General features: G+C 44.4%; 2 protein-coding genes across 2 annotated transcripts in view; one reads left to right on the top strand and one right to left on the bottom strand.

The window, feature by feature from the left end:
- The window catches only part of T265_13569 (hypothetical protein), a gene marked incomplete at both ends in the record, with an annotated part of 117723 nt that overhangs the window by 8456 nt on the left and 81930 nt on the right, over window positions 1–27337 (top strand). The window contains 3 exons of the mRNA XM_009169528.1: window positions 15825–16066; window positions 20081–20599; window positions 22851–22968. Coding sequence (XP_009167792.1) covers window positions 15825–16066; window positions 20081–20599; window positions 22851–22968 — 879 coding nt within the window. The remainder of the gene's footprint in view (window positions 1–15824; window positions 16067–20080; window positions 20600–22850; window positions 22969–27337) is intronic.
- On the bottom strand, window positions 1967–10508 carry T265_13570 (hypothetical protein; the record flags this gene model as incomplete). The annotated part of the gene is made up of 2 exons (XM_009169529.1): window positions 1967–2019; window positions 10238–10508. Coding segments are annotated over 2 exons (321 nt in total), but the record flags the coding sequence as incomplete, so codon positions are not given.

Below are 27337 nucleotides of genomic sequence, written 5' to 3'. Positions count from 1 at the left end.
GCAAGTTTCATGCCTCATATATCGTAAAAATCACAGTCCGAATCCTATAACTCAATGATTTTTGAGAGGACAAATCTGAGCTCATAATAATAATAATAATAATAATAATAATAATAATAATAATAATAATAATAATAATAAAGGCTAACCGATCAACTTCGTTACGTTACCCTCGTGATAACACCAATGTTGCCTGTACGCTTCTAAGAAAGGTTTACCCATTGTCCATCTTGTTCCTGCCATTTCCGACCAAGGTCAACTGACTTCTTTTCGATGAGAAGCTGTGAGGCGTTGCCAGATATCCCGTCTTCACTGAAGAAAACCACCACCTGTATTCTAACAGTCACTAGCGGGAATGACTACTTTCCAGCGACTGATTTGCTTTGGGGTTACCACTAACCAAGGATATTGTGCCTCTCTCACACAGCTCATGTCACGTGCTAAATTATGGATTCTCAACAAAGGGGAAGGGCTCTATCACTCTCATTGATTTTGGAAGTCGCCCCCCCTTACTGGCATGACTGAAACTTCCAGATCTCCTCTCCTCACCATTCTAACTTCCATTCGGTATTCTTCGTCCCACATGCCCCAGCTGCATTCTGTTTGTTTTGACTTGGGCATGTTACCAAACTTCATTCATTCTGAAAACTAGAGGCGATTGGGCTATGATTGTATCGCATCCAAATGAATGCTCAAGACCAGCGACCGATGCAGAGCAATGAGTGGAATTCCTCAGCTTGTGGTAACCATACCCCCCCTGTGAATTCATGTCACCGCACTCACAGGAAGTGCCATCGTTCGTTACGACAGAAGCGACAAGGACCCAGTATGCGTGTCGATGACGTGAAGAAACATAGTCCGCCTCTGAAGCTTATTCAGCCTCACAGATCTGACAAGTAGATCAAGTGTCGTGCAGAAGGATCTACATTATTGACCTGAGGCTGTGTATGAAGCTCAGCAGTTCCGCCAAACTGATCAGTTTTCACCGAAAAGCTGGATATATTTTACACAAGCCCAACTTACAAGTTGTCCGGATGGATGAACTCATAGTTTAGTCTTCCAAACAAGAACGACCGGTTTGCCACTCCATTTGTTTCCAAGACAACCTTTTCCGAAAGTCAACGTTAAGCATCAGGCATTGGTTTGCCGCTGTTCAGGGGGGACAATAACGTTTTTTGTTTGATCTGTACACGATGCTCATGAGAAGTTTCTGGGACGATGGTCCTCAGTACTTCTCCCTAGCAGACTGCCTGCTTGATTTTTAACGGTTGAAATTGCGCCGCTTTCTTCAGAAACTGACTCCGTTAACATCCTATCGGCATTTGAAATGTGGAGATATGGTCCATAGGTTTCTGGTCGTTGAATCCACGTAGGTGTTTGCCAGTAAAAGTTTCGCCGCGAATCGAGGTGGCATAATCCGTAATCTGTTGTGTAGCGGACTGATGTCGTGAGATAGTGGGCGGATTATAGACTGTGTCTATCTCAGTTAAGTTAGTTCCCTTATGTGGTGTGGGGTCATTCCTACAAATATTCCAATTGAGATTTCTATTGATCGTAATGGACCATAGAATTTTGCAATGCACTACTTATAAGGGTGCTGAAAACTCCTCGACGGCCCACGACCGGTTTCGCCCTTCTTGGGGCTGGCTCATCAGGTAGGCGCAGCCCCTGAGTTTCCGTCAACCTTATGTTCTACTTGAAACTAAATTGCACTAAATTAGCGAATGTACACTCGTTTGCAAACTAATTTGGTTCTCTCGAGAGACTCACCTGGAACCCGGCTGAATCTCTCGGTTTTGATGTTTCCAGGCAACTGAATGTGCTGCACCAGGCTGCCTTTTGTTTCAGTCGCTACGATATTCGAGATATCACGATACATGCATATATTTGTCATGTACTACTCAAGAGGGTGCTGAAAATCCGTCGACAGCCCACGACCGGTATCGCCCATGTATCGCGATATTTCAAATATCGTAGCGACCGAAACATGAGGCGGCCTGGTGCAGCACATCCAGTTGCCTGGAAACATCAAAACAGAGAGATTTAGCTGGGTTCCAGTTGAGTCTATCGAAAAACCAAGTTGGTTTGCAAATGAGTATATATTCGCTAACCATAGACTTGTTTTTGTATGGGACTAGTGAGGTCTACTTTCCCTGAAAGCGACATTTAAGGCTCCGGCTAGGGTGCCACAAAGGCTGTATTAGACAGAATACTTTGCTCCAAAAGTGTTGAGAAGCGTCACATGATTTGAGTTCTTATCTTCCAAGGTCACGCCAACGCAGGCTTGCTGCGTAACAGAAGTCACACTCATTGTGGCATCTGTGGTTGGTCCTTTATTGCGTTGAAAGTGAGCGTCGTACGTACGCTTTAACCCCTGAAAGATTGCTTAAAACGCAACAAAAATACAGAAAGTACCCCAAAGAGATCACCTCCAAGATAGGTGAATTTCCCAGGGAGACCACATTAGCGACTGAAAGTGCGGTCTAGGATAGGTTATTCCCCATGGGAAGGGAGGAAACAGCTATTCAGGCCCTGACATTCACTATTCTCTATGTAACTGAGGACTTTAGAGAGCAAGTGAACGAGGGGAATGAAATCCACAAGCCCCAGCATGTCCACTGCTCCAAAACGCTCTGCGATTTTTTATTTGAAGCCACGGATATCCATTAAGAAGCTTCAGTTTTTTTTTTACAAACACTGCTGTCTCTGTACGCACCTAACGTTGTTCTTCAACCCTTAACTATCCACTTCACACTTCAGAAGAGTTCGGTCAGCATGTGCTTACCAGACTTTTTTGAAACCAGTTCTAAATTCCTTCCAATTTCAAGTTTTCGAATCTAAACGCAGAAAAGTTCCGGGAAAGCACAACCACATCAGACGGGAAATGGAAGACAGCTTTATGCTATTTGATCTTCAGTCGCCCGACTGCCTGAATATGACAAGCGAGCTTAGGGAATACAAGGCGAACTTTGAAGCTCCTTGTTGTCACGTCCCGATACTCCTTTTGAAAGGAAGGCGTCTGTCTATCCAAAACTATCACAATGTGGTGTGCCACTTGGGAAATGGCAGAGAGCAGGGTATTCTGTGCGCACTTCTTGGTCAAATTTCTCTCGATGCTGTGGACTCATATTTTTTTGGGTTGGGGAGAAGAAAACCTCAGTGTGCGTTGGGTAAGACACACACACAACATCTCCCCTACTCCATATGCACATAGAAAATCTGCTGGTGTTTTTTCAGCTGTTTTGTTGTAGGCTGATAGGCTTCTCAAACAAAGTTTAAATGGTTCAAAGTCCACCAAATAATCAATAATTTAGCCCTGTGGTTCCTGTTGCGGGAAATTCTCCTCGGTTTTTTTTACTTGAAAAAATGGGATTTCCCCTGTGTAATTTATCAAAACTAGACGGGATCGATATTCAACAGCAAGGAGATACCAAATTCTGAGAGCTACGAGTATAGATTTATACCAATGTTTTGGCTATGCAGATCGCATAGATTGGCTAACTGTTGTGGACCGTGAACCCCGGTTTGGATAGCCCATTGATAGCCTGGTGTGCTTGGCCAAACCAGTAAAAATCAATGAACGTGCGAACTGGCTGATCTATTGATCACCGTCGCGTACAAGCGGGTCAAAAAAGTGGTGCTAAGAATACGACTCATCTGTCAAGGACGAGTGGAGAACAACCAATGAAATTGGTCTCAACGAAAACGCTGATTCCATTGGCTGTTATATATTCCCGTTACGTTCGGAACTGGTTCTCCTAATACTAACCTAGAATGGGGTCTTTCTAGCCATAAATTAATTTTCCTTCAGTGGCGGGACCTGTACTGATTCATACCATCGTCCATGCTAGCCCTCTTTCAGGTAACCGGGAGGAAGCTGATCGGCTAAACTCAACAAACAAAGATACCAAAATATATATTATTTTTCGATATGTTTTGCAGAGCAAATAGGCCAATCAGCTCAGAACAGAAAAACCATCATATACCAAAATATATATTATTTTTTAGATGTGTTTTGCAGAGCAAATAGGCCAATCAGCTCAGAACAGGGATTTTCGGTTGATATCAAAAGGTGAGAATGCATCTTTCTGGGAGGGGGGAACACTCAGAACTTTCGTCCTGAAATCTTTTGTCAGTCTGAATATTTTCAGTCATTCATCTAGGTAACTGAGGTGTCCTAATGTGCCAACATATTTGATCCGTATATATAAGTCCCCACCACGAGTGACTTGTTAAAAGAGATGCCATTTATTTGTGTGCAATATCAATCAGGATAGGTCACTTCTTTTGACATTTTGGCCATCATTGGTAAGATCAGATTCTTCATCTTGGTAGGTATTAGCTTCAGTGGTTTTGACGACATTTTTAATTCAGAAAAAAAGTAGAACACAAGCAGAACATAAGGTTGATGGAAACTCGGGAACTACGCCTACCTGATGGGCCCCAAGAGGGTCGAAACCGGTCGTGGGCTGTCCAGGAGTTTTCAACAACCTTGTGAGTAGTTTCCTTCATGAAAAAGTAGCTACTTTTTGGAGAAGATATTCACCGCTTCTTTGGATGCATAACACACTTTAGTTCTTATAATTCGAGATAGTACATTCAGTGAACGCCATTGATGTGATGATTTGATGGCATTAGCCATCTTCAGTTAGCATTTTCAAAGATAATTCTACTCCAACAGCCGGTGGCTTTTTCCGCATTTCGCTGCCTGTGCACATTTATGTAGTAAAAAAATAATAAAAAATAATAATAATACGTAGTGACAGGGCTTTGAATAACCACTGACCAGGATCCGTTATCGATCGATCTCAGCTGAAATTACGGATAACTAATTGATGGTAATCGATAGTAATCCTCCCGAGAAAGATCGCTGTGGGGAGAGTAGTCAGCCTATCGTGACAGCGTTTTCTTCTGAATAACCACGTACTAAATCATAGCTGTTATGATTCCAAGAAACGTTCCTTGAAGGCGGTCAATGCAAGTGCAAAATTTGACTCAGTGCAAGCCGAAATCACCACGTACTCCATCTTGCGGGAAACGCATCCACACGACCGTCTTTGTTAACCATCAAACCTAAATTTTGGACCCGGCTCTGATGTTCTAATTGTTCTTTTAGTAAAGGCTTATGATAGACTTCTTCACCTATGTGCCTCTGTGGACAGTGTGATCGCGAACATTTTCTCTAGAATATCAGAAGATCTTAACTGAGACTGTCAGTCTGTACTTCATCCGATTCCCAGTTTTTTTGCCCACAAATCGCTCTCTACCAACCAATACACTCGACTATTGAGTTGTATTCACAAAACACTTTCTGCGTTGTTTATCCATGACACACTCACAAATCTGTTGTTTCCCTTTGTGTGCTTGGCGATGAATGGAAACTGGGTCACCTCGTGTGGCCAGTTTAGCACCGGTTCCGTTGTTTCCCTCATACTTCCATCTTTTTGTATGAGAAGGGTTGTGTTTTGGAACGTCCCGAATTTAGGGTAAGTTGCTTTAGTATAACGGGCCAGGTTTTTTGACAGATTATTAAAATGCACTCTCTCTGCTATCTACGTGAAGATCGCCATATCGCTAAATACAGATCAATTAAGACTGAGTTTGTCCAGTAGATCAACAGGACACACTTCTCCCCGGCGGAACACACTACTCACAAGGTTGCTGAAGACTGACAAATCATAACCGTCTTGCGACTTATCATGTGGGCGCAGTTCCCAATGGTTTGTTAGCCTTCTGTTTTGCTTGGTTACTTGTAAACTGTAAATCATATGGCGCATCCAGTTGAAGAATATTCGTTACCACCAACTTAATTTGACTTTTATTTTCTTGCCTATTTATTCTTCTTTTTAGTTTACCCTGTATTGTGTTTTGAGACCCTGTGTATAAAAATGGGGGCATTAACAAATCGCAACCAGTAAACCTGGCTAAATACATTGCAGTTGCAAACACCGCGAATGTTAAGCGAACTTCAAAACATTGTCCGTACTACAGCCTCACACTGATATTCGCAAACCACTGCGATAGTTCAGTAGGTTCCGGGTATTCGGGATCTATTCAGAATGGACGTTTTTACGGCTACCGTCGTGTCTTTGCTAACGCTGTTTTTCATCTTATCGCTATTCCTGTAAATTTATTGAGGCTCAATCCAGGAGGGAGTTGTTGCAATTCAAGATGTGCTAGTTTATGGAAATTGAGTTGCAAGGCTTGGCAAACCCTTCTCCTTCATATCGTTGGTATAGATCATTAGAAGAGGGCAAAGGTTTGTCTCCTAACGCAGACTTTTGATCCCTTTAGACGATGCCCAAACGAGGCTACTATCCAGTCTGTATCCAGCCCAGACAGAGGGCACTGACGTTGGTGTGAAGAAAGTGGCACATCTCAAATTAAAATCTTTAAAAAATTTTAAAATGAAAGTATGCCATCAGGGGGGAGATTGACAGCTGTTCTTTTACCCACACTGGACAAGAAGGTGGTGAGTAATCTGTCAACAGTGACATCACCAGTGCCTGATAGATTAGCCTTGCAACGTTGGGCCGTGCTGTCTTGGGCAAAATTCGATCACTATTGATCGATTTTTTAAATCATAGCCGCATCCTAATCAATAAGGTTTATGAGCATAGGACTACACGCCAAACTGGCGCCAATCGACTAGGCAGGGGCGATATCACCTCAACGTGTGATGAAATATTGTTAACCATTGTTAACAGAACGGAAGATCGGAATTCAACGTTTATCGTGGCTTACGTTGAACAATGTTCATCCAGTGGCAACCGTCGGCTCGACTTTAGCAGGTGACCGCAGGTTATTTCAATGCAAGTGTGTGCATGTTGTTGGAAGACATCTGTCTCCGGAAAAATTCCTCATAGTGGGAGAACAGTGACCAGAATCTAATGACTTTGTTTTAGCTCTGAATCCGATTTTAGCAGAATCGCTAATGCTCTCAGAAGTTAACCAGGATGGAGACAGAAACTTAGCAGATAGGGATTCTCATATCTGTCATCTTAGTGTGTCGTGTTAACTGGTTCCAGTTACGTTAGTTAGGCCTCTACGACCAGTCAACAGTATGATATGGCATAGCTTAGTGCGCGGTTTGCCAGTAGTCTGCTGTCACTCACTCCAATGCTTTTCCAATCCCTTTGATATGCAAAGGTGCGGCCACGTACATGAGCTTTTTCATAGCAAATGAACAATATCGTTTCCCCCTCTCGTTAGAAATCCACTATCAGAATATTCTGGCATGAATATCATTCAGTACAAATGACGAGTGGCTATGGCTCGAGTTTAGAAGGTGACCGCAGGTTATTCCAATGCAAGTGTGTGCAGGTTGGTGGAAGACCCCTGTCCCGGGAAAAAATTCTCATAGTTAGAGAATGGTGACCAGAAACCAATGACCTTGTTTCAGCTCTGAATCCGATTTTATCAGAATCGCTAATGCTCTCAGAAGTTAACCAGGATGGAGACAGAAACTTAGCAGATAGGGATTCTCATATCTGTCATCTTAGTGTATCGTGTTAACTGGTTCCAATTACTTTAGTTAGGCCTCTACGACCAGTCAACCGTATGATATGGCATAGCTTAGTGCGCGGTTTGCCAGTAGTCTGCTGTCACTCACTCCAATGCTTTTCCAATCCCTTTGATATGCAAAGGTGCGGCCACGTACATGAGCTTTTTCATAGCAAATGAACAATATCGTTTCCCCCTCTCGTTAGAAATCCACTATCAGAATATTCTGGCATGAATATCATTCAGTACAAATGACGAGTGGCTACCTTAGGGAAAAAAACCGTCCACAACAGTATGAGAATATATCTCAGTACGATAGCGAAATGTAAGGATAGGGTAATCTCACCGTCATTCATAGTGCTAAGCCATCTTAGTTTGCGATAGAGGACCACGGATCAAATCTGATTTAATATAGGATACGGTCGCACTATATCGCACCCTCAGTCAGGCTGCCTTAATCATGTTAGACCTGTTCCACAAAAACTGCATTTTAACCTCACGGAGAATGCACTAATAAATGGAAAGACTGTACGAGTGTATGTTTTGAGTAATGGGGGGCTGGGTGTGGATTCGGTTTTGTCACACCCGGTAAAAGATACCCTGAGTTGGCTCATATCTGTACTAATGACTGGTCTTCACATGGTTTGTATCCCCTTGTATTGCTACTCGTCCAACGAACGTCTTTCGCCTGAACAACTAAAATGCGGGGCGCCATGAGGCCACCGGCCCCCATCACTGCACCTTTGGTGTGCTGTATAGTCAACCATTCGGTTGTGGGATTGTAACCTCTTGGTAAACTATAAGTCTCCTGGACTGCAATTTATCTGTGAACACTAACTATGGATTCTCAGTGAGAATCCACAAAAAACCCACAAACTCAGACAGGTACTTTCATTTTGATTCTTCGCATCCGCACGACGTCAAACACGCACCTATCGGATCGTTGGTGAGTCGTGTCGAAATTCCCATTTTCAGATGAATCCATACGAGCAGGTGAACTGAAACGACTCATTAAGGTATTACAGTTAAATGAGCACTCCATGGGACTCATTATCTAACAGATGGCGAGAATGCTGTCCTGAATTGCGAGGCAGGTTGGTGAAATCCCAGTGGTCACCGTGGGGATATTCTACATCGGACACCTATCCTATTTGGATATCATTAGAAAGGTACTTCGGGACTATATGGAAGCCTTACAAGGATACCTAGTAACGGATGATGACCCTGTCGAACCGAGACAGCGCACAAACTGTGCGGAATGCCCAGATAGCCGGACAAGTGGACATCTCCATATGCGAATCAGGGAGCGTGCTCTTCTCCACGTGCAACATCACCATGCTGATCACTGGGCACGACCATGTGCCATGCCAGGTGTGAGGTTTGAACCACGTACAAGGAGATTCATATGGACAACCACCAGGATGGGAACGAGAGGGTTCAAGTGGTTAGAGCGCGAATTTACTGACCGGAAGGTCCGTGGTTCGAATTCGACCTCTGCCTCTCGACTTTCCCTGCCGAGGCTTGGCAGTCTCCCAGCCCTCGTGCCTCTTTCGTGTGACATGACAGCTAGGCACAGAAAGGGTGCTCCAGCTAAACGATTAGAAGCTTTCGTCTTCGACCAAGGGCATGTAGAAGAAATGATCTTTCGAAGAAGTCGAGGGAAATTTCGGTCGTTGACCAACGGCTTGCCTGACACTGCTCACGCATTTAACCTCTTCCTGGATGATGCTCTGGGGTTGCGTCTCACGTGCTTGGGTGGCCTTACGACAGGCATCAGGATCGTGCCACCGTGACTGAGCCATCCACTTTAAGTACCTTATTTCGACAAGAGTTTAATTATTGTTCGTCCATTGGTTTCCAATGACTGATCATTGTCTTCAGAGAGAACTGCTGGTAATTTATTTGGCTTGAGGGTGCTTGAAGACGCTCAATAAACCAAGGAGATCTAAACGCACAAACCACCGCTTGAAATGAGCGGGTCGAATGAGAGACGTAGGTACCGGTTTAACTAGGCTCTCTCTGAAAATATTCCGACCACTTGGCACGGGCCTTTTTTATATAAGAAGTTTCGAATATTATGTTGTGTAACGCACTGACAGACAGCAAATTAGCTTTCCCTTTTGCTTTGGCCTTCGACACACCGGGAGCTTTTTTGTCCCATCGCGCCTCCGTAGCCATAAACGCGTTTCGTATGAGCCAATCTCAGTGGTAGACAGTTCCAATCAGGCGCACACACGCACGCACGCACGCACACATCAGTTTTTACGTGTGGGCCTAAAGAGTGTGGCAGACATCAACTCACGGGGAATAAAATACAACGTTTCTACAAACCGACGTATACGTGCAGCGCACGCATTACCAGCATCGCGCAGATCGAAATAAAACGGAAGTTATTACAATTTGTTTTTTTTTTACAGAATCATGGGTATTTGCGCAGATTTAATTTGGCTAACGGAATTGACGATTTTATATATCCACTTTAGTTTAGGTTCAGTAATGGACCAATGCCCCCCTAAAAGGTGATTATTTTGGGCACAGAAAACCAGAGAAGATCTAACTATCGAGGCACAAGTTAGATGGTTTAATAGACCCCTAAGAAGAAATTTTTCCGGGTCTGCCTTTTCTCGCGTGCAGGTTGACAGGTGGTCAGTTATTGTTATATCTGCTGATTCGCCAATTTGTTTGTTCTGGTGCTGACCCGCTCCAGCGCCTAGTTGCCGCAAGAAATACTCACAGAAGGGAACGCAACAGCCATATTCCGAACAAGTGAGTGCGAGTGGGAATGTACAACGGTCCCAAGCTACTTATTGGAGGATCACTGCCTGAACTGAGTCCAATGCTAACGCACACGGCCTGGCTTTGGTACGAGGCTGTGACGTGCTGCATATTGCGGGGGCGTTGTCTGACCTTGATCAACGCTGACTCACGCTGTCTGGGTCTGATACAAGGCTGTGAGGCGCTGCATGTTGAGGGGGCGTTGTCTGTCTGGTCAACATCCAGCGGAGCTGAAAGTCTCGGTAGATTTCGGGCATTCAGTGGTTGCTTTCAGGACGCTGACCTTCCTCATAGTTATGAACCGAACGGCAGTTCTTAAGTCAAATTTAGCTAAATCAAGAGATCATTGTGGATTTTCTGGATGCAGAATTCGGTCAGACTTGGGAAAACTCAAAATATGGAAAAACAAGAGGAGGAAATATCCAACCAGAATCTGTATTCTCAGACTGTCTGACAAAAAGGTTCTGGACATGACGAAAAAGGATGAGAAATTTGCCGCTGCTGACGAATCACAAGACAACCATTTATCTCCGGATGCATATACGTGTGTGAATACATTAGATTGTTTGCCAAAGCTGAAAGGCATCTAGTAATGTAAGAGAGGTTCTGGAAGTGGTTTACGATGGAGAACGAATCACGCAAGAAGCAGTTCCGCAAATTCCGCTCTGAAGGACAGCTCTGCAAGCGGCATGAAGAATTCCAACGCTTTTGTAGGCAGTTATCCTTGAGCAAGCCTCACATCGCCGCTGGATAGTGGGTGTTTCAAGTTAATTGTAGGTGCAAAAAGTGTGTAAGGAACCCCATCCTAGGGAAATTTATACCGGAATTTGTGTATCTGCCTAGAAAATGAAGGGGACTTTACCGGAGACTGATGAGAGCCACGCGCACCATTTGGTATGGTTACGTCTTTGTTGGTACTGAGAAAGGAGTGGGGAATCCTCAACGTTGGTGGAAGATGAGAACTTTGTTCGTACGTGTAAGGTCCCTAGGTTTTTTGTAATGAAGACAGTTTAGTTCCTCAGGGATGAATCTGCATGCTCGTGCACCAATTGATGTCAGTCACCGGAGACTCTGAGAGATGGCTTTCTAATGTCAAGAAGCAACCAAGTGAAATGGGATAATGGATTTGCGGTTAATGAGTAGGACGACAGTCTGTGAGACCTCATTCCATGAATGAACGAGTGACACCTTGAAGCAAGCATGTCTGAAACACTCTGACTCCTGGTTCTACCCACCGGACAGATTTGGGTCAGTTTGAACCGCAGTTTGAACCCAACCTCTGCACCTGAACTGCTCCCTGCTTGGCTGGAGCAGCCTGAAAGTTTCCCAGATCTAATGTAATTAAGCAATCTTTACAATTTATCGATTAAATATGCTGGTGACTTTGAACGATTGATTTCCAAACACCGGTTAGAATGGCCACAAGCGTTTACCTACTTCACGCCCTCCTGTATTGGTTGCCAAATCAACAAAATACGCACACTACTGTTCTGCTAAGTAGTATGGTTCAGCAAATATCCCTTTCTTGTTTGAGATTCTCCTTTTCGGAACGCCGTATGAAAGTTGGGGTTTAATATTGAGACCGTTCGTTTTTTTCTTGCTCGCCCACATCCGAGACACGAATGTGGAGGTGCGGTCTACCGGGAATCAAGTAAGCAGAACTATAACCAGTCGTACTTAGCAGAAGTTTTTATTCTCTTAACTTTTTTGTCTCGAATCAGGAGTTGTCTTTTATTGGAGAAAGCGATGACCGGTAAACTATGTGCAAATTCAAATTGGAAAATCACGAAAGTGGGAAAGTGTTTGATCTCATGGCTGAAAATTCGTGCCTCCAACACCTCCCCCCGACCGTTTCAGAAAAGCGCATCGTTGAATTAAATGAGACAGTCGCATTTCTAAGTATAATGGACTCAACTTGGGTATCATCTGTTGGCCGTAAAACCGTTAATAGGTTTCCAGAGGGGGAGTTGGATAAAAAGGCTTGAAACATACGCGCAACTCCATTGCGTTTACTTTAAATTTCCACGAAGTCAAACATCACTTTCTCATCAACTCAGATTGAGTGTATTGATTTTGTTCAGACAAAAAAGTCTACAAAAAACAGTTTGATTTGCCTGCAAACCACCCTATCTACGCCCCCTAAGATCCAGTTTTCGCTACGCAGCTTTCCGTAACTCATTTTTCAATACCTTCTTTAAAAACATTTGTCGCGATATGAAATTTGGTTAATATCGGTCTTATTTGCACTGTTCCGTTCATTTTGTCAAGTTATGCACTTGCAATGAGCTCTTAACACAGCACAACGCAGCATGCATTGGGGTAGATTAACCAGAGCAATCGTGTGAAAACGGGAGATCCCGGTGGAAACTCAAGTATTAATTCTTTTCCATAATTGCTTATATATCTCCATGGTTTGAAAAAGAACACAGCGACGAACATTGATAGTTTCGGAATCTCGTCATCAGGTCAGTACACATCTAATGTTTGAATTAGGAGCGAAAAATGAAATGCGCTGCGAAGATTGGTTAGTGAAATGCAAAACGTGGAGACACGAATGATTGGTTGTCTGCGCCCCCCCCCCCCACAGGAATACCACTAACTTCAACAGTTCAGCCAGAAGCTCAATTGCATCCCACCTAATTGACACCGAGCACGTAGTCATGCCAAATGAGTCATTTCAAATCATTTACCGTGGGCCAAATAGACTGCCAGTATCTATTCAACGGCGTCGCTTGACTACAGCCGAGGCAGTCGCTATACTCCTGCGAAACCCGGCACTGTGCTGTCAAAAACGTTTCGTACGAACGCTGAGTCTGCCTTGGTCGTGTGACACGAATCGACCGGCCAAGTCACTCGGCAGCCCTCTTCACTGTCCCACAGCATCCAACCAGATGCGACATGGGGGGATCAGGCAACCAACCGTTCGTGTCTCCACGTTTTGCATTTCACTAACCAATCTTCGCAGCGTATTTCATTTTTCGCCCCTATTTTAAACATTAGGTATGTACTGACCTGATGGGGAAATCCCGAAAACATTACTGTTCGTCACTGTGCTCTTTTTCTGAAGTATGTTGTGCGCAACTCATTATCCAGTCAACTATTAATTACATCTGCAGGTTATTGCACAGGTTATTGGGCGAGATGGCCCAAGTGGTTAGAGCGCGAATTTTCTAACCAGAAGGTCTGCGGTTCGAATCCGGCCTCCGCCTCTCGACTCCCCCTGTCTAGGCTTGGGCAACCTGACAGTATCCCAGCTCTCGTGCTTCCTTCCGGTGGCATGGCAGCTAGGCACCGAAAGAGGTGCTACAGCTGGACGCTTGTGGATCTGGATCTTTGAGGACCTGACAGTATCCCTATTGCGTTCTTCAACCAAATCCAGGGACTGCATGCTACCAGTTTAACAGTGTATGTTACTGATGGAACATGTGAGTAGTGTCTGATCAACTGTCCAAGTTCCATCTTCGCATCTGACGGAAACTTAGTACGAAGAAATTACGGGACCGCTTCGTAGTGCTTTTTCAGTAGTGTTTAATGTTCGTAGAAGGTCTAGAAAAGTTTAAGAAAATGTCCACGTTCCAAAAACCCTGCTGTTTTCTCTTTCGTGTCTAATGGCGTGTAACCGCTCCGTTCACGTTGGTCAACACCGCAACCCAAAGCTTTCTACCTTTCAACACAATTTATTTTCTGGGATCCAAAGCTTGCTATTCTAAGCAGTGTAGCTAGCGCTTTGATGGGTTCCCAATGTTTCAGCAAACGTCAAGCAAAGTTCTACCTTTCAACACAATTTATTTTCGGGGATCCAAAGCCTGCTATTCTAAGCAGTGTGGCTAGCGTTTTGATGGTTTCCCAATGTTTCAGCAAACGTCAAGCAAATTATCATCTGATTGGGTGCACATTCAAAATCTCAAGGCCGTTCCCCATCGCTCGTTCAACTGGAGGGTTCTTTATGACAAAACACAAGGATGCCAGACGAATTGATTGGTCCTGTATACTCTAGCTTTCCCTCTTCTAAGGAGTTAGGTTGATTCAAATAAAATCCAAAACGGTCTGAAGTGGGGCGTAGTCTCCCAGGAGTACACATAAACATAAAACAAGGGTTGAAAGGTCAGTTTTGCTGATGATCTTTTATTGCGAACAGCGGATGGATGGTTTGTAGCGAAACACTGTTCACGAGGTTGCAGGCCAAACTCTGTCGGCAATGAGCTTACAGCCAGACTGTGGTACCATTTCATACAGCCGGGACTTCTAGGCAAACATGGTGAACAGTAAATCACTTAGCGACAAGTCTTCGTTCATCCATACCGATTTAAAGTGAGCGATACGTTCATCACGCTGTTACTCAACGTGCCTTGATTTGTACCCATGAAAAGGCAAGGTATGGTTGTGTTATATCTGCTGATTCACCAATCTGTTGTATCTGCTGCTGACCCGCTCCAGTACCTAGTTCCGGAAACAAGACTCAGGAGGGAACACAGCAGCTGTACTCCAAACAAACGAGTGCGAGAGTGCGAGAGCGTGAGTGCATGCGAGTGCGAAACTGCAACGGTCTCAAGCTACTTATTGGAGGAACACTGTCTGAACTTGATCCAATGCTGACGCACGTGGTCTAGCTTTGGTACGAGGCTGTGACGCGCTACATATTGCGGGGGCGTTGTCTGACCTTGACCAACGCTGACTCGCGCTGTCTGGGTTTTATACAGGGCTATGAAGCGCTGCATATTGATGGGGCGTTGTCTGTCTGGTCGGCATCTAGCGGAGCTCAGAGTCTCGGTAGATTTCGGGCATTCAGTGGTTGCTTTCAGGAATCTAACCTTCCTGATAGGTTGGAAAAGTCATCATAAGCAAGGACCATTTGTGGGTTCACTATAAAACTTTCACAATATATTGGTATCACCTGTCTCATTAACTCTGATTAGGACACTGAGATAAAAATCAAGGTCACTCCGGTCTTTTTGGAAGAATCGGTCACGTGGCGTCCCAGTTGGTAGTATCAACATTGTGACTGTCATAGCGCAACTCTCGATTACTTGGTTTTGGGCTTTCTTAACTTTTCACAGCCTCTGTTACGTTGAAGTCTTCCAGTTTGACCAGATGTGTCTTACAAAACTGGGACAAACCTGTCATACAAACGAGTTGCAACAAAACAAAACCCAATATACTCGCCGCCAACCAACAAAAAAGCCATAAGCACAAGTCTCCCAATGCTTTGATCAGTTCCCGACTAAGTGAACAGAAAGTATTTTTTTGTCTCATAGGGGCATAGTAATTTTCACAAGCTTTAGGTAACTCAGTAGCAAAGGCGCGAAATCACTAGTTCGAACCCAACCTCTCGACTGAACCTCTCGAATGCTCCTGCCTAGGCTTGGGCAACCTGACAACATCTTAGCTCCCATGATTCTTCTGGGTGCTATGACAAGGCACAAATGATACCCATAACGATAGTATAACCGATAACACCAGTACAAAATTAGACTTTAAAAGAGGTTAACGCTTTGAATGCTGTTCATACTCCATCACACCGTTCAAATTTGCCTTAATCCATCCAGCTATTCCCGACAATCGAGGACAACTTACCTGCCCACATTTTGGCTCGCATCCAAGCCGAACTTCTGAGTTGGACAGGATTTTTCGTGTAACCAACCACTCGGTAACCGATGCGACATTTTGGGAACCGCTCAGATCATCGGAACCGTCCGGTACACTACCGAGTTCAGTTGGACGCAATTCTTCTACCCCAGACAGTTCCGGTGTCTGGCACCAGGCCTTCTCTCCGACCACTTTTGCGACGGTAGGTTTATTTGACTGTGGAGTTCTACTCTTAGGTTTTGTTTCCTTGAATATAACACAGTAACAATCAGCCACATGTTTTAATGGGTTTGACCGGCTTTCGATCAATTCAAACAATCTATCAACATCTGAACACATTGGACCCTCACATTAAGCTTAGCATGGAGCCAGAGTCCACATCGGGTACACTAGATTTCCTTGACTGCATGACACACAAGAGTGGTGGGAAATTAAAAACCACTGTATACGGGAACTCAACAGATAACGGTGCGGTCTTAAACTCTTCCTCTGCACATTCAAAAGCAGTATATGCTAGCATAGCCTCAGCGATGTTTAGGAGACTGAGAGCACTGTGAACAGAGGAGGCCCATCGAAGAGCAGCACAACTTGAGGTAAAAAACGACTTCAAGATAGCGGATACCCAGTGGGTCTAATTAAGCGGCAACTAAGACGGGTATTGGTGCCAACACCAAGGCACAACAAGGAATGGATCGGAACAGCGGTCATCCCATACAAAACAGGGACATCTGAAGTCAGTAGAAGGGTATCTAATACGGCTAACACTAGAGCAGCTTTCCGGAAGGGGAGAACTACGCTCGATGTTGGTGCATTTGAAGGATCGCCTTCCGGTTGATGGGACTAGGAACTGTGTATACAAAATAAAATGTAACGACTGTACGAAGGTTTATATAGGTCAGACAGCCAGGGAATTGCACACCAGAATCGGTGAGCATAAGCGTTCCATTAACAAACCACCGAGAAACGCAGAGGAATACCAGGCGTTAGTCAAAGATTCAGCAATGGCAGGGCATGCTCTAGACACTGGGCATAGGATAGATTTAGAAAATGTGGACATCCTGAGACGGGGTTTAAGATTCACACCACAGCGACTGGTGGCCGAGGCGGTGGAAATCGCCAAGCATCCCAGTGTGAATAGAATAGAGGGGGTAGAACTTGCAAACGTGTGGAGAGCGGTCTTAGATCAGCCGAGATGACACGAGGCGGTGTGCAGTTATCAGCGAAATCGCCTGGGTCTAAAAGTAAAAAAAATCCAAGTAGCGTTAGATCCAACTAACCACCCCTCCCCCATCTCCAGACCAATTGTCCCAGCACCCTTGGACGGACACAGGTGAACGAAATTTGTTAACCACCCCTAGGTCTCCTACACTGAAGAAGCAAGGACGAAAAAATCCGGGTTCATCATGAAGACGGATCCCCCCTAACCAATTCATCGTAAATCTTAGTCATATTCACTAATCAACAAACAGGAACATCAGACTGAATACCCAGCACTGATCACGTCACTAGTCATAAGGAATCTCACGGATTGGTTCCCTGACTGCCTTAAAACCCAATCAACCTACTTACTTACTCACTTGGCCTGACAAAGCTCTTGTGTCAAAAGCGAAACGTTGTCCAGCAATAAATCCACCGATTGTTTACCAAACCCCTCTGAAACGAATCAATCTAGTTTTTGTTAAATATCCTCTCAGAAATGTTCACACCCGGTCAAATAATTTTTTCTCGAGGAAATGTCGGCTCATCCTCCCGTGGAGAGTAACCGCACTAAAGTAAGCAGAGTGATTTGATAGATGGAAGAATGACCAAAGTCCTTTTTGGTGAAGATCAGTCACGTTAGCCGTGAATAACCGTAAGAGAAACAGCTTTACGATGTATCCTTGAGGTTGTGGCCGAATGGCGAGAAACCGAGCCATACCGGATCCTTCATCGCGTGAACCTAGATGGGTCGTCTATATGAACCCCTGGTACGTAGCTTCAGGCTGTTCTCAACCGGATCACCCATCTGAAGGCTACTTTCTTCAGTTGTTGAATTCACAACATTCTAAACTACTGACTACCACTGCAGACTGTCCAAACATCATAACGATGGCACGCTCCCTTCATTGTTCACCTACAATCCCGTCATGTTCATTCCAGTAATTCTAAGCAAATGGATCGATACCGTGCTCGGAAAAGTCTGGTGTCTTCTTAGATTTCACCTCACTCCCCATCCCCCACCACTTCGCTTGATATGGCATCTCTTAGGACGGAATGGCGTATGTGTTGTACAATTTCTTGGAGTGTGTGTGGCGAGCTTTTAGAAACTTCACTTGAATAGCGTTCTCACCATGGTAACTCTAAAAAAACTTGGATAAGATGTGAGCCTTCATTTCTTGTTATTGTGGACTTTCACTGTTACAAAGGAAGTTTACGCTCCGCAAGAAACAGCGTAACATTATACACTTCGTCCGGATCGTTCACCTCTTGGATCAGATTTTGCAACGGTTCCTCTTTCCACAGTCACATAAAACCTTGGTCCATCTAAACTTGGAACACGGCCAGACATATGAGCCTTTGTACCTTAACAGCCACTCCACACTTCGATGGAACGTTCATGTTGGAGTGCCCGTCACACCGCTGTTTGGCTGCTCGAGGCCAAATGGTTGAGCGTTCAAACTTTCTAGATTTTCTTGAGGTTCACACTACTAATGATTCTCAATAGGGATGAAACAGCTGTACAGTGCTCCTCGACTTTTCGGCACAGACTGACCTCACCGACAGGAGGAAATCTCAGCTGAGAATTACAACGTCTCCCCATACTTCCATGAAGTCAGAGATTTTTCAAGGTCTCATCTGTGATAGGGTAGTCTGTTTGAGTAACCAGAGTAGGTCGAGTAGTGCGAACCCTACAAATCAGAGACGATTAGTGTTTATCCAGGACGCCACAAGTTGTCTTTTGTTTCTGTCTGGTGACCTTACCACTAGAAAGCATGCGAAGAGGTCCTTGTCCGTGGAAATTTTCTGTTAATCCATGGCTTTCAACGTCTTTTTGGCTTCATCAAAAACCGACCCCTTCGTTCTTTTGGGGTTACCTGGTCACATTCAAACAGGTCCCTCGTTCTGAAGACTTGCTTTGGCCCCTAATGCACAATGCCGTTCACTATGTATTCGGTTCTCCATGCCTCTCATTGTTGTATCGTGGGTGGCCGTCTATTGGTTACGCCTGCACTGAGCCTGCGATAGGGAAAAGACAGAGAACTGGGGACACGGCTGTATTGCCAGGACAAAACGTACACAGCGTCTGCGTAACTATATAGGATGACTACTTTGCCAAATATGCTCGTTCACTTGTTCGTTCCGTACAGCCAATGACGGTGTTTCGGTCGTGAACATTCTCAGGCCCACTACGTCGGTCCTGTGTTGCTAAGCCGTTGTTTGGTAGAGCCGCCAACTCACCTACTTTCCGAACGTCTAGTTCTAATGGTGACTTTGGGGATGCGTCATTTTCTGCACATGCGGTTTTCTGTCTGGCTTCATCGATTGGATTGCCCATCACGTAATATGTCAATCAAAGCAGACACGTCACGACGTCAAAAACGCCTTTTCTTCCCACCGTCATCATCAAAGTCCGTAATTTATTGCGTGCAGTTTATACGAAGTGACAGTAGTCTATACAGCATATTGAGCATGAACTCATGGTTCCTCTGATTTGAGAAGTCATACATTCGATGCTCATTAGAATAGAATAGCACAGTACAGTAAAAAAACTGATAATGCACTGGAAAACGACAAACTGTTAAGGGGTGGATCACCAGGCATCGACAAACTTTAAGACTTCATAGTCATACATTACAAGGTTGTTAATCTTGGGGGGAGAAGTTTACTTCTGAAAGTTACTTCAGGAAATTAGTTCACTCTGAAGACAGAAGTGACACTGTGGAAGGTGCTTTTTGGCCTGGTTATGGGTTCAAAGACACGCACACACAATCAGTGCACATGTTTGGTTCTTACGAATTTGCGACACTACATCAACCAAAATGATAGCCCTTTGACGAGAGCCCACTTCCCTGGGGAGTTCGTTAGGGAACGTTCTTTGTCAGCCGCAGTGCGTTTTTCTGAAAAGAAGGGGAAAATTCATGAAAAGAGCTATAATATTCATTCCCATGTGGTTGTCCATCTTCAACCCATCATTACGGTTTCTAATTAGAATACTTCCCGCGCGTTTAAATTCCAGCTGGCCTCCGTGCTCTGTCGACGACGTGACTGTATTGAAATGAACTGGGATACCGATGAAGATGAAGACGACGAGGAGGAAGAGGAAAGTCGGGCTGGAGATATTGTCCGCCCGAACGAAAATCGTGCCAACGCAAATTTTATAAATTCGGATGATCACGCCCGTATGATGACCTCTCCCAGGCCACTGTCTGAAATTTGGAATGGCAAGCAAACCACCCATCTGATGCACAAAAATGATAGTTCAGCGTCACGGATCCAAACGTACATGGCTCCCGTTCCTCCATCCAACGTTTCCCTCCTACAGTCGGTCGTCTCGGAAGTTCCTTCATCAAAGTTGTGGCCACTGCCTCCTGAACCGGTTGTGGAGGAGACTTCTGGAAGTGATACTCTCCGGGACAGGGAGAAAATACATGATCGTAAGAATGTTGTCGGATGTCAGACCGACTTCGCCGACCACCTCCAGTTGTCGTCCGTGGGAGACAAGAGTCTTCCTCAGCCGTCTTACATTCATTCCAAAGTGAGTACGCACTAAAAATGGGCTTGTGCGTTTTCCACGTTTTTTTCGCCGTTACTTCAAGTTTCCCTCGGCTGTATGACTGTTTACTACTAATTATACTGGACCACACAAAAAATTTAACTGTATCTGTTGATGATAATGCTGGATATTTTCTTGGATTGAAGTACCTGCCGCACAACCGAATACCTGTTTTCTAATCACCTCGTTACCAATACGCTGACGCCATCCAAAATCAGTCACGCTTCTGAGGCATCGGTGGTCGAAAACCTGAAGACGCCTCACATCATCTACCCGAAGAGGCCATGTCTCGCACCCATACAATAACACAGCCCTTACTGTAGCCTGGTACACACGACCCTTAAGATCCAGTGAGATGCCATTTTGACGCCACAAGTGGCGCAAATTAGCAGACGTGATTCGAGCCTTTGAGATTCTTGCACTGACTTCATCAGATACACTTCCGTCAGAGCTGTAAAGTCTTCCACAAGCTCCAGTGGTTCTCCTTGAATTGTAAGGGATATGTTCTCACATGGCACATTCTGAAGCATGACTTTGCACTTTGAGGGTGCAAGGCGCATGCCAAAGGATGGTATGATGGTGGTCAGTTTATTCAACAGGGCTTGTGCTTCGCTATGGTCTTCAAAGATGAGGGCGATGTCATCTGAGTACTCCAGATCAATAAGGCTCTCACCAGCCGCAGTGTTTAAACGTTCTAATGAATTTCGTCCCCTAGGGTATTCAAGATGGGTTCACTGGTGTGGCAAAACGTGCTTGTCAAAAACAGTTCAAAGATAACACCGGAGTAAATCTGGGTTGATGTCGTGGGAAATTTTTATCACCAACCAAAAGTCCCTTGTAAGAATCTCGTTTTCTTGAGATGGAATTACATTTGAAAACAGCTGCGTACCTGGAGAGTGCGTTCTTCTTGAGAACTGGGTTTTGAGATCAAAGACCCGGGTCATCGCACGTTACTTGCATACATTCAAACAAATGATATTAGTTCTGGAGTAGCAAACGGGTCGCACTTAATAAATCCTTGTTTTGCGACAGAATAATCCTAGCACTCCGGAAAAAGGTTTTTTTTCCAGGCATGAAAAGTTTTTCCTGATGAAGACAATTCTGGTAAATTGTTTTGGGCAGAATGGACTCCGAGTCAACCGCGATTTTTCGCAACTGAGTTTCTTATAACCAATGATAGAAGTACACCCTCCAGTGTGTTCGTTTACTGGCGCAATGGTAATGACTACAAGCCGTTAGACACGAAAGTATACATGCCATCTGCACAGAGCTTTTGAAAATGAAAACTTTCAAGCGTCCTCTCGAAAGATGCTGAACGTTATGTGGATATCAATAACTGCAAAGCGGTTCAATAATTTCCGTACTAACCTTCAACTTTCACCAGATACGGGGATGAAACTTCTACACTTGACTAGACACTACTCGCGAGGTTCATCGGTAGTATATTCCCCTAAAATAGTATAACCCCATCACATCAGTAGGCTTGTTACATGGGACAAAGCCTAGTGTTAATGGTCATATCATAATTATTGATGTATATACAAGAGAATGTCCATGACTTGTTGGAACGTACTGCGTCCTGCTTAAACACAGGTCCAAATTAGGCGCTTCTGTTTATCCTGTCCCACAGGGTCAGAATGAGATTAGTTCAGGTTGTGAGAACGCAGATTCTATACCGTTTGGTCGGCCGATACATTCAGGAGCACTGGATAAGTTGGGATTAGTACACCCGTCTACTCATCTCTCTGTATGGTTTTTTTCTCAGTATTTAGTTCAACCAGTTCCTTTCCCCATTCATTGGACTTTGAGGCTGGACCACTCCCCAACTGAATCGATGGTGTAAAAGCTATTTTTTGCTGAGGAATGCTGTCAAATTTACTTCTGGCTGCTGTAGTCTCAACACAAGGCCAGACGCCTATCAAGATAAACAGATTACAAATTTGCTTGTCAGCGCGTCGTTCTATTCCCGCAATCATTGCAGCAAGAATTGTATCACAATAACTCCCCTGTCTTACCGCAAAAATATCCCACTTTTGAACACCAAATTTTGTATCTTAAGAGCGGCATCTTTTGGCAACCTTTTGCAATTCTGACTGCCTAACAGGGCTCCTTTAAAGTAACGCTCTACAGAACCGCAAAGATACTTTGCCAACAAACCAGCAAACAGAACCAACAGAATTGTTTAGTTGATAACACTGTTTGACTTTCTCACCGTTCTGTCTGTTTCCTATAGGCAACGGGATCACTGGTTGTCCAGTCAATCACATCAACCACTGTGACGACGTCCCTTCCGTGTTGGAACGCACCAGCTGCGGGAGACAGACAGTTGGATTTCGAGATACCATCTTTAGGTAAGTTATATCAGTAATACACTATTCATGAACATACCTACCCGGATTAATCAGTACTTGTTAATATTCCGTGATGGCAAAGAGTATGGTCTAAGGGTATACTGAAAACCTCGGACCACACACGCATATTTGGAATTTTCCACCGTTTCGAACAGAACATCCAACATTTATTTTATCCGAAGTCTGGTTCTCCCAAAACTGCCACAAACATACTTTGAAATTGTATTAACGGTATTTTCCTCAGCTTAGTTCTCGGTCTGAGCCTCCCAAGCTAGCGTTCACGTCAAAACAACCACCAAAGGTGCACAAGGTCCATTAATGCCCAAAAGGAAGTCAGGAACAGTCGTACAGCGCTTCGTATATATATAGCGTAAGCGGTTATAACTCTCTGGAAGTTCTGACGCGTTCTGGATGCGCCATTGGCAACCGGCATTTGGTCAATACTGGGTCACGATTGGCTGTTGGGTCCAGATTTCTGACCAATGAGATCTCGTCTTGATGCCGGACCGACAAGCGTCCCGAATTTTTGGCCAATCTTGTGCGGGTCGGGCTTACCGGCCGTAGCAGCGCCTAAAGACGTGCGGCAAAGCGGGATCCGTGTGGAATTCTGCCTAACAGAAATACACGTGAGCTGAGATTCCACGGAGTGTTTTCATAGAAAAAATAATGTGGAAAAATATGTCCCAGATACGGTTTTGTCCTATCACAAAAGCTGGTGTTAAACAGCTGCCGCTGAACATGGGCTATTTTTGTAGAAAAACAACGCTCATTCCGAGGTGAAACTAAATTGTCAAACTTACTGAGAAATTTAGGAGTGGGTGGGTGGAAATACAATGGCAACAGATCCAAGATGACCGACAACCGCCGCGGAAACAGGCTTGCAGCCAGAGTATTTTTCCGTCCAAATCACCTCCCGAGGAAACGACTTCCACTGGAAATAAGTTTCGGCTCCACAAATTGCCGATTTGGTCTCCGAGAAGGAACACCACAAGACTCCAAACTTTTGCCACTGATCTAGAATACTGTCGGATGTCGTAGTTGATGTTACGCACCAATGATGTGACATCAGACGGCATTTGATATCCTGACCTGGGAGAGTGTTCGCCAGGACATGTTTAATAGCCCGAGATCCGGCCAGATTCATTACATCGTGTTGCTATACAGTACTGGTTACTTGGAAGTTCCGAGCCAAACTCGGCTGAGACGTTTTTAAACAAAGTGAGCGCTATGTGATGCATAAAACAGAAAGTTTAAAGTCAAAACACAGGGTTATGGTTACTTCTTCCATGACAAATCAGTAAATTTCATTTACCTCAAAATGTTTCGATAAGCAAAATCAAGAGATCCGGCTCGATTCAGTTGGTCCTCCTGTTAAACGAAATTCGTGTGCAGTGGAAATTATTTGTCAGAATCCATTCAATTTGGGTTTAAGTAGAACATAAGTTTGACGAAAACTCGGGGATTGCACCTGTTTGATGAGCCTCAAGGAAGACGAAACCGGTCATGGGATGTCGAGGGTTTTCGTCAAACTAATGAGTAGTGTGCTCCATCCAGATAAGAAACAACTCAATCATCACCCATGGGTTTAACTGTGCAGTTCGTTCTCTTCTAAAATCATAAAATGTGTTCCCGCGAAAATGCATGAAATGTTACGCAAAACGTCATAAGGAGCATCGAATTCAATGAGTTTTTTCAAATGCCTAATAGCCGCTATGCTTTTTGCACTTCGTGTGTGGGTGGAAAACCCTAATCTCGCGCGAGTGTCAGGACAGAACGTACTTTTGGCTTTTCATAAGGGAAACTACTCACAAGGTTGATGAAAACTCTTCAACAGCCCAAGACCGGTCTCACCCTTCTTGGGGCTCATCAGGTAGGGGCAGTCCCCAATTTTCCGTCAACCTTATGTTCTACTCGAACCCAAATCGGAATGTTTTTGAGAACTACACTCATTTGCAGCTTAATTTCGTTTTCACGAGGGTCTCAACTGAATCTCTCGTTTATGATATTCTACAACTGAATGCACTGCACAGGCCGCCTCATGATTCAGTTGGCATGATATTCGAGATATCGCGGTATATTTTCATAAACCAAATAGATTTGCAAGTGAGTGTATTTCTCGAAAACAGTCCAATTTGGGTCCAAGCAGATCATAAGGTTGACGGAAACTCGGGGACTGCGCCTACNGGAAGTCAGATGAATCTCTCGTTTGTGATGTTTGTAATGCACTACTCATAAGGTTGCCCAAAATCCTTCGACAGCCCACGACCGGTTTTCTTTATGGAAATATACTGTGATATTTCGAACATCGTGCCAACTGAATCATGAGGCGGCCTGTGTGCAGCACATTCAGTTGTAGAATATCATAATCATAAACGGGGATTCAGCTGAGTGAAAACCAAATTGACTCGCAAATAAATGTATTTCTCGAATACTTTGGGCTTTTTTAGTAAGTGAACATGCATGTTCCGCTATCACACGCTGGCCTCCACAGCTTAGAAACTTTAACACGTTTTGGCGAAGTTTTGAAAGGGTTCTAGACACTTGCAAAAACTGGCCGAATGAATCATATTCAGTGAACTTTAAGTCAACGATTATTCTTTATCTCTTATTTGGACAACACTACATACCTACGGGGTTCCAAACCCCATCTTCGTGTTGCACTAATCTCTACCACATTCCTTTCCTACCCATTATGGTGGTGACCTTCTACTTCAAAGACACACCGACGATTTTGTACTTTGATCTTTGGGTTTTGGAATCTCCAATTTTCTTCTCTGTTGCTAATATCTAACAGCGTCCAATTTATGGTGGCATGATTAATGATGGTCAGTGCAAACAGAGCGCCGCACGACCGATAAGAGATGAACTTTGTTTGTCTTTGAACGCCAATCAATGTCCTTGATGCCTTTGTGTGTAAAAAGCGGTTGCGGCTGCCGGTGATCAAACACCTGGGGTAGCGTACTGACCACCTTGAGGCCACCTTGACTCATGGTGAACTCAAGATAGTCAGAGTACTGCTCACTGGTCTCAAACTGTTAGTGTGTCGTTCATGTTGGCGATATTTTCATCCCCAGATAACCTGTCAGACACCCGAAAGACACGCGTACAACCAGATTGACCATCAAGGAACCGGAGAACAACAGTGTAGGATGATAAACAATAATCATATGACAACTACGGTAGCTGATAAACATTTTCGTGATGTCAGTTCAACACTAGGAATACGCATAATCACCTATAGCTTTGAATAAATTGAAAAAAGACGCCATGGTTTCAAAAGTTACAATTTTGGGGTTTTGCGGGATAGGTATTTTGTTCATAGTCACACCACTCTCGTCTGAACGGTCGTCCTCCTGTCCTGGCGTAATTATTCCCGTGAGTCCACACCAATGGGAAGCACTGGACTAGAGTTTCGCTCTTATTAGAGCTCATCCGCAGTGCATATCCAATGACCGTGCCGGAATTTGAACCCCTGGTTTCAAAAGTCCCAATAAAAATCCACGGGAATGTGTATTTTTTGGAAGCGTGCATAAAACGCCGGATACGGTTCTCATTCACCAGTCGTCTGTGTACTCAGTACATAGCAGAAACTCCATGCTTCCTCTTGGGAGGGAGCCCCGCATAGTCCATTGCTGGGAACAGGAAAGTAGTGTTCTTTCGATAGACCAGTGTGTGCAGTGAAAATATACTGCACCCGCTCTGTCTACAAATTGTTTTTTGCAGTAGGAAGGGATACTCATGTTATAATTTCCCGAAGAGCTATTGAGTGAACACCGGAATGACGGATCCGTCAGTGAGTGTTGACGAAAACCCGCATCTTTTCCTTTTTTTGCCTACGCAAGATAAACAAATCTTGCCGCCTAGAGGTAATACACTACTCACAAGGTTGCTGAAGATTCTTTGAAACCTCATGACTAGTTTCAATCTTTTTGGGGTTGGCTTATCTTTTCCTTTGCCTACGCAAGATAAACAAATCTTGCCGCCTAGAGGTAATACACTACTCACAAGGTTGCTGAAGATTCTTTGAAACCTACCTCGACTTTTGACGTTCAGCTTCGGACGGTTTACTGACTAATGTGATCGATTTGGTTTCCCCCGGTTCATACGTTTGAACCAGCCATCGGTAAGTGGGCCATGTTCTTCGACACTGGGAATATACTACAACAAATAAACATAGGGGATTCCACTCGACTTCCGACGGCTTACCTTCACGTCACGAACGCAGAAGCAAAGGCCACGAACCGCTTTATTCGTGAAATCTAATCATTCGAAGCTGACCAATACCTCGGACAAAGAAGTCTGCGTTATTGATTCAGCGACACGTTTTTCCGAAATAATGGTATTTTCCACACACACACACCCACACCCA

The sequence above is a fragment of the Opisthorchis viverrini genome (genome assembly GCF_000715545.1).
Source record: "Opisthorchis viverrini unplaced genomic scaffold opera_v5_81, whole genome shotgun sequence".
NCBI classification, from domain to species: Eukaryota; Metazoa; Platyhelminthes; class Trematoda; order Opisthorchiida; family Opisthorchiidae; genus Opisthorchis; species Opisthorchis viverrini.
Note: the sequence above shows the minus strand (reverse complement) of the source record. Positions and strands in the feature narration are given on the sequence as shown.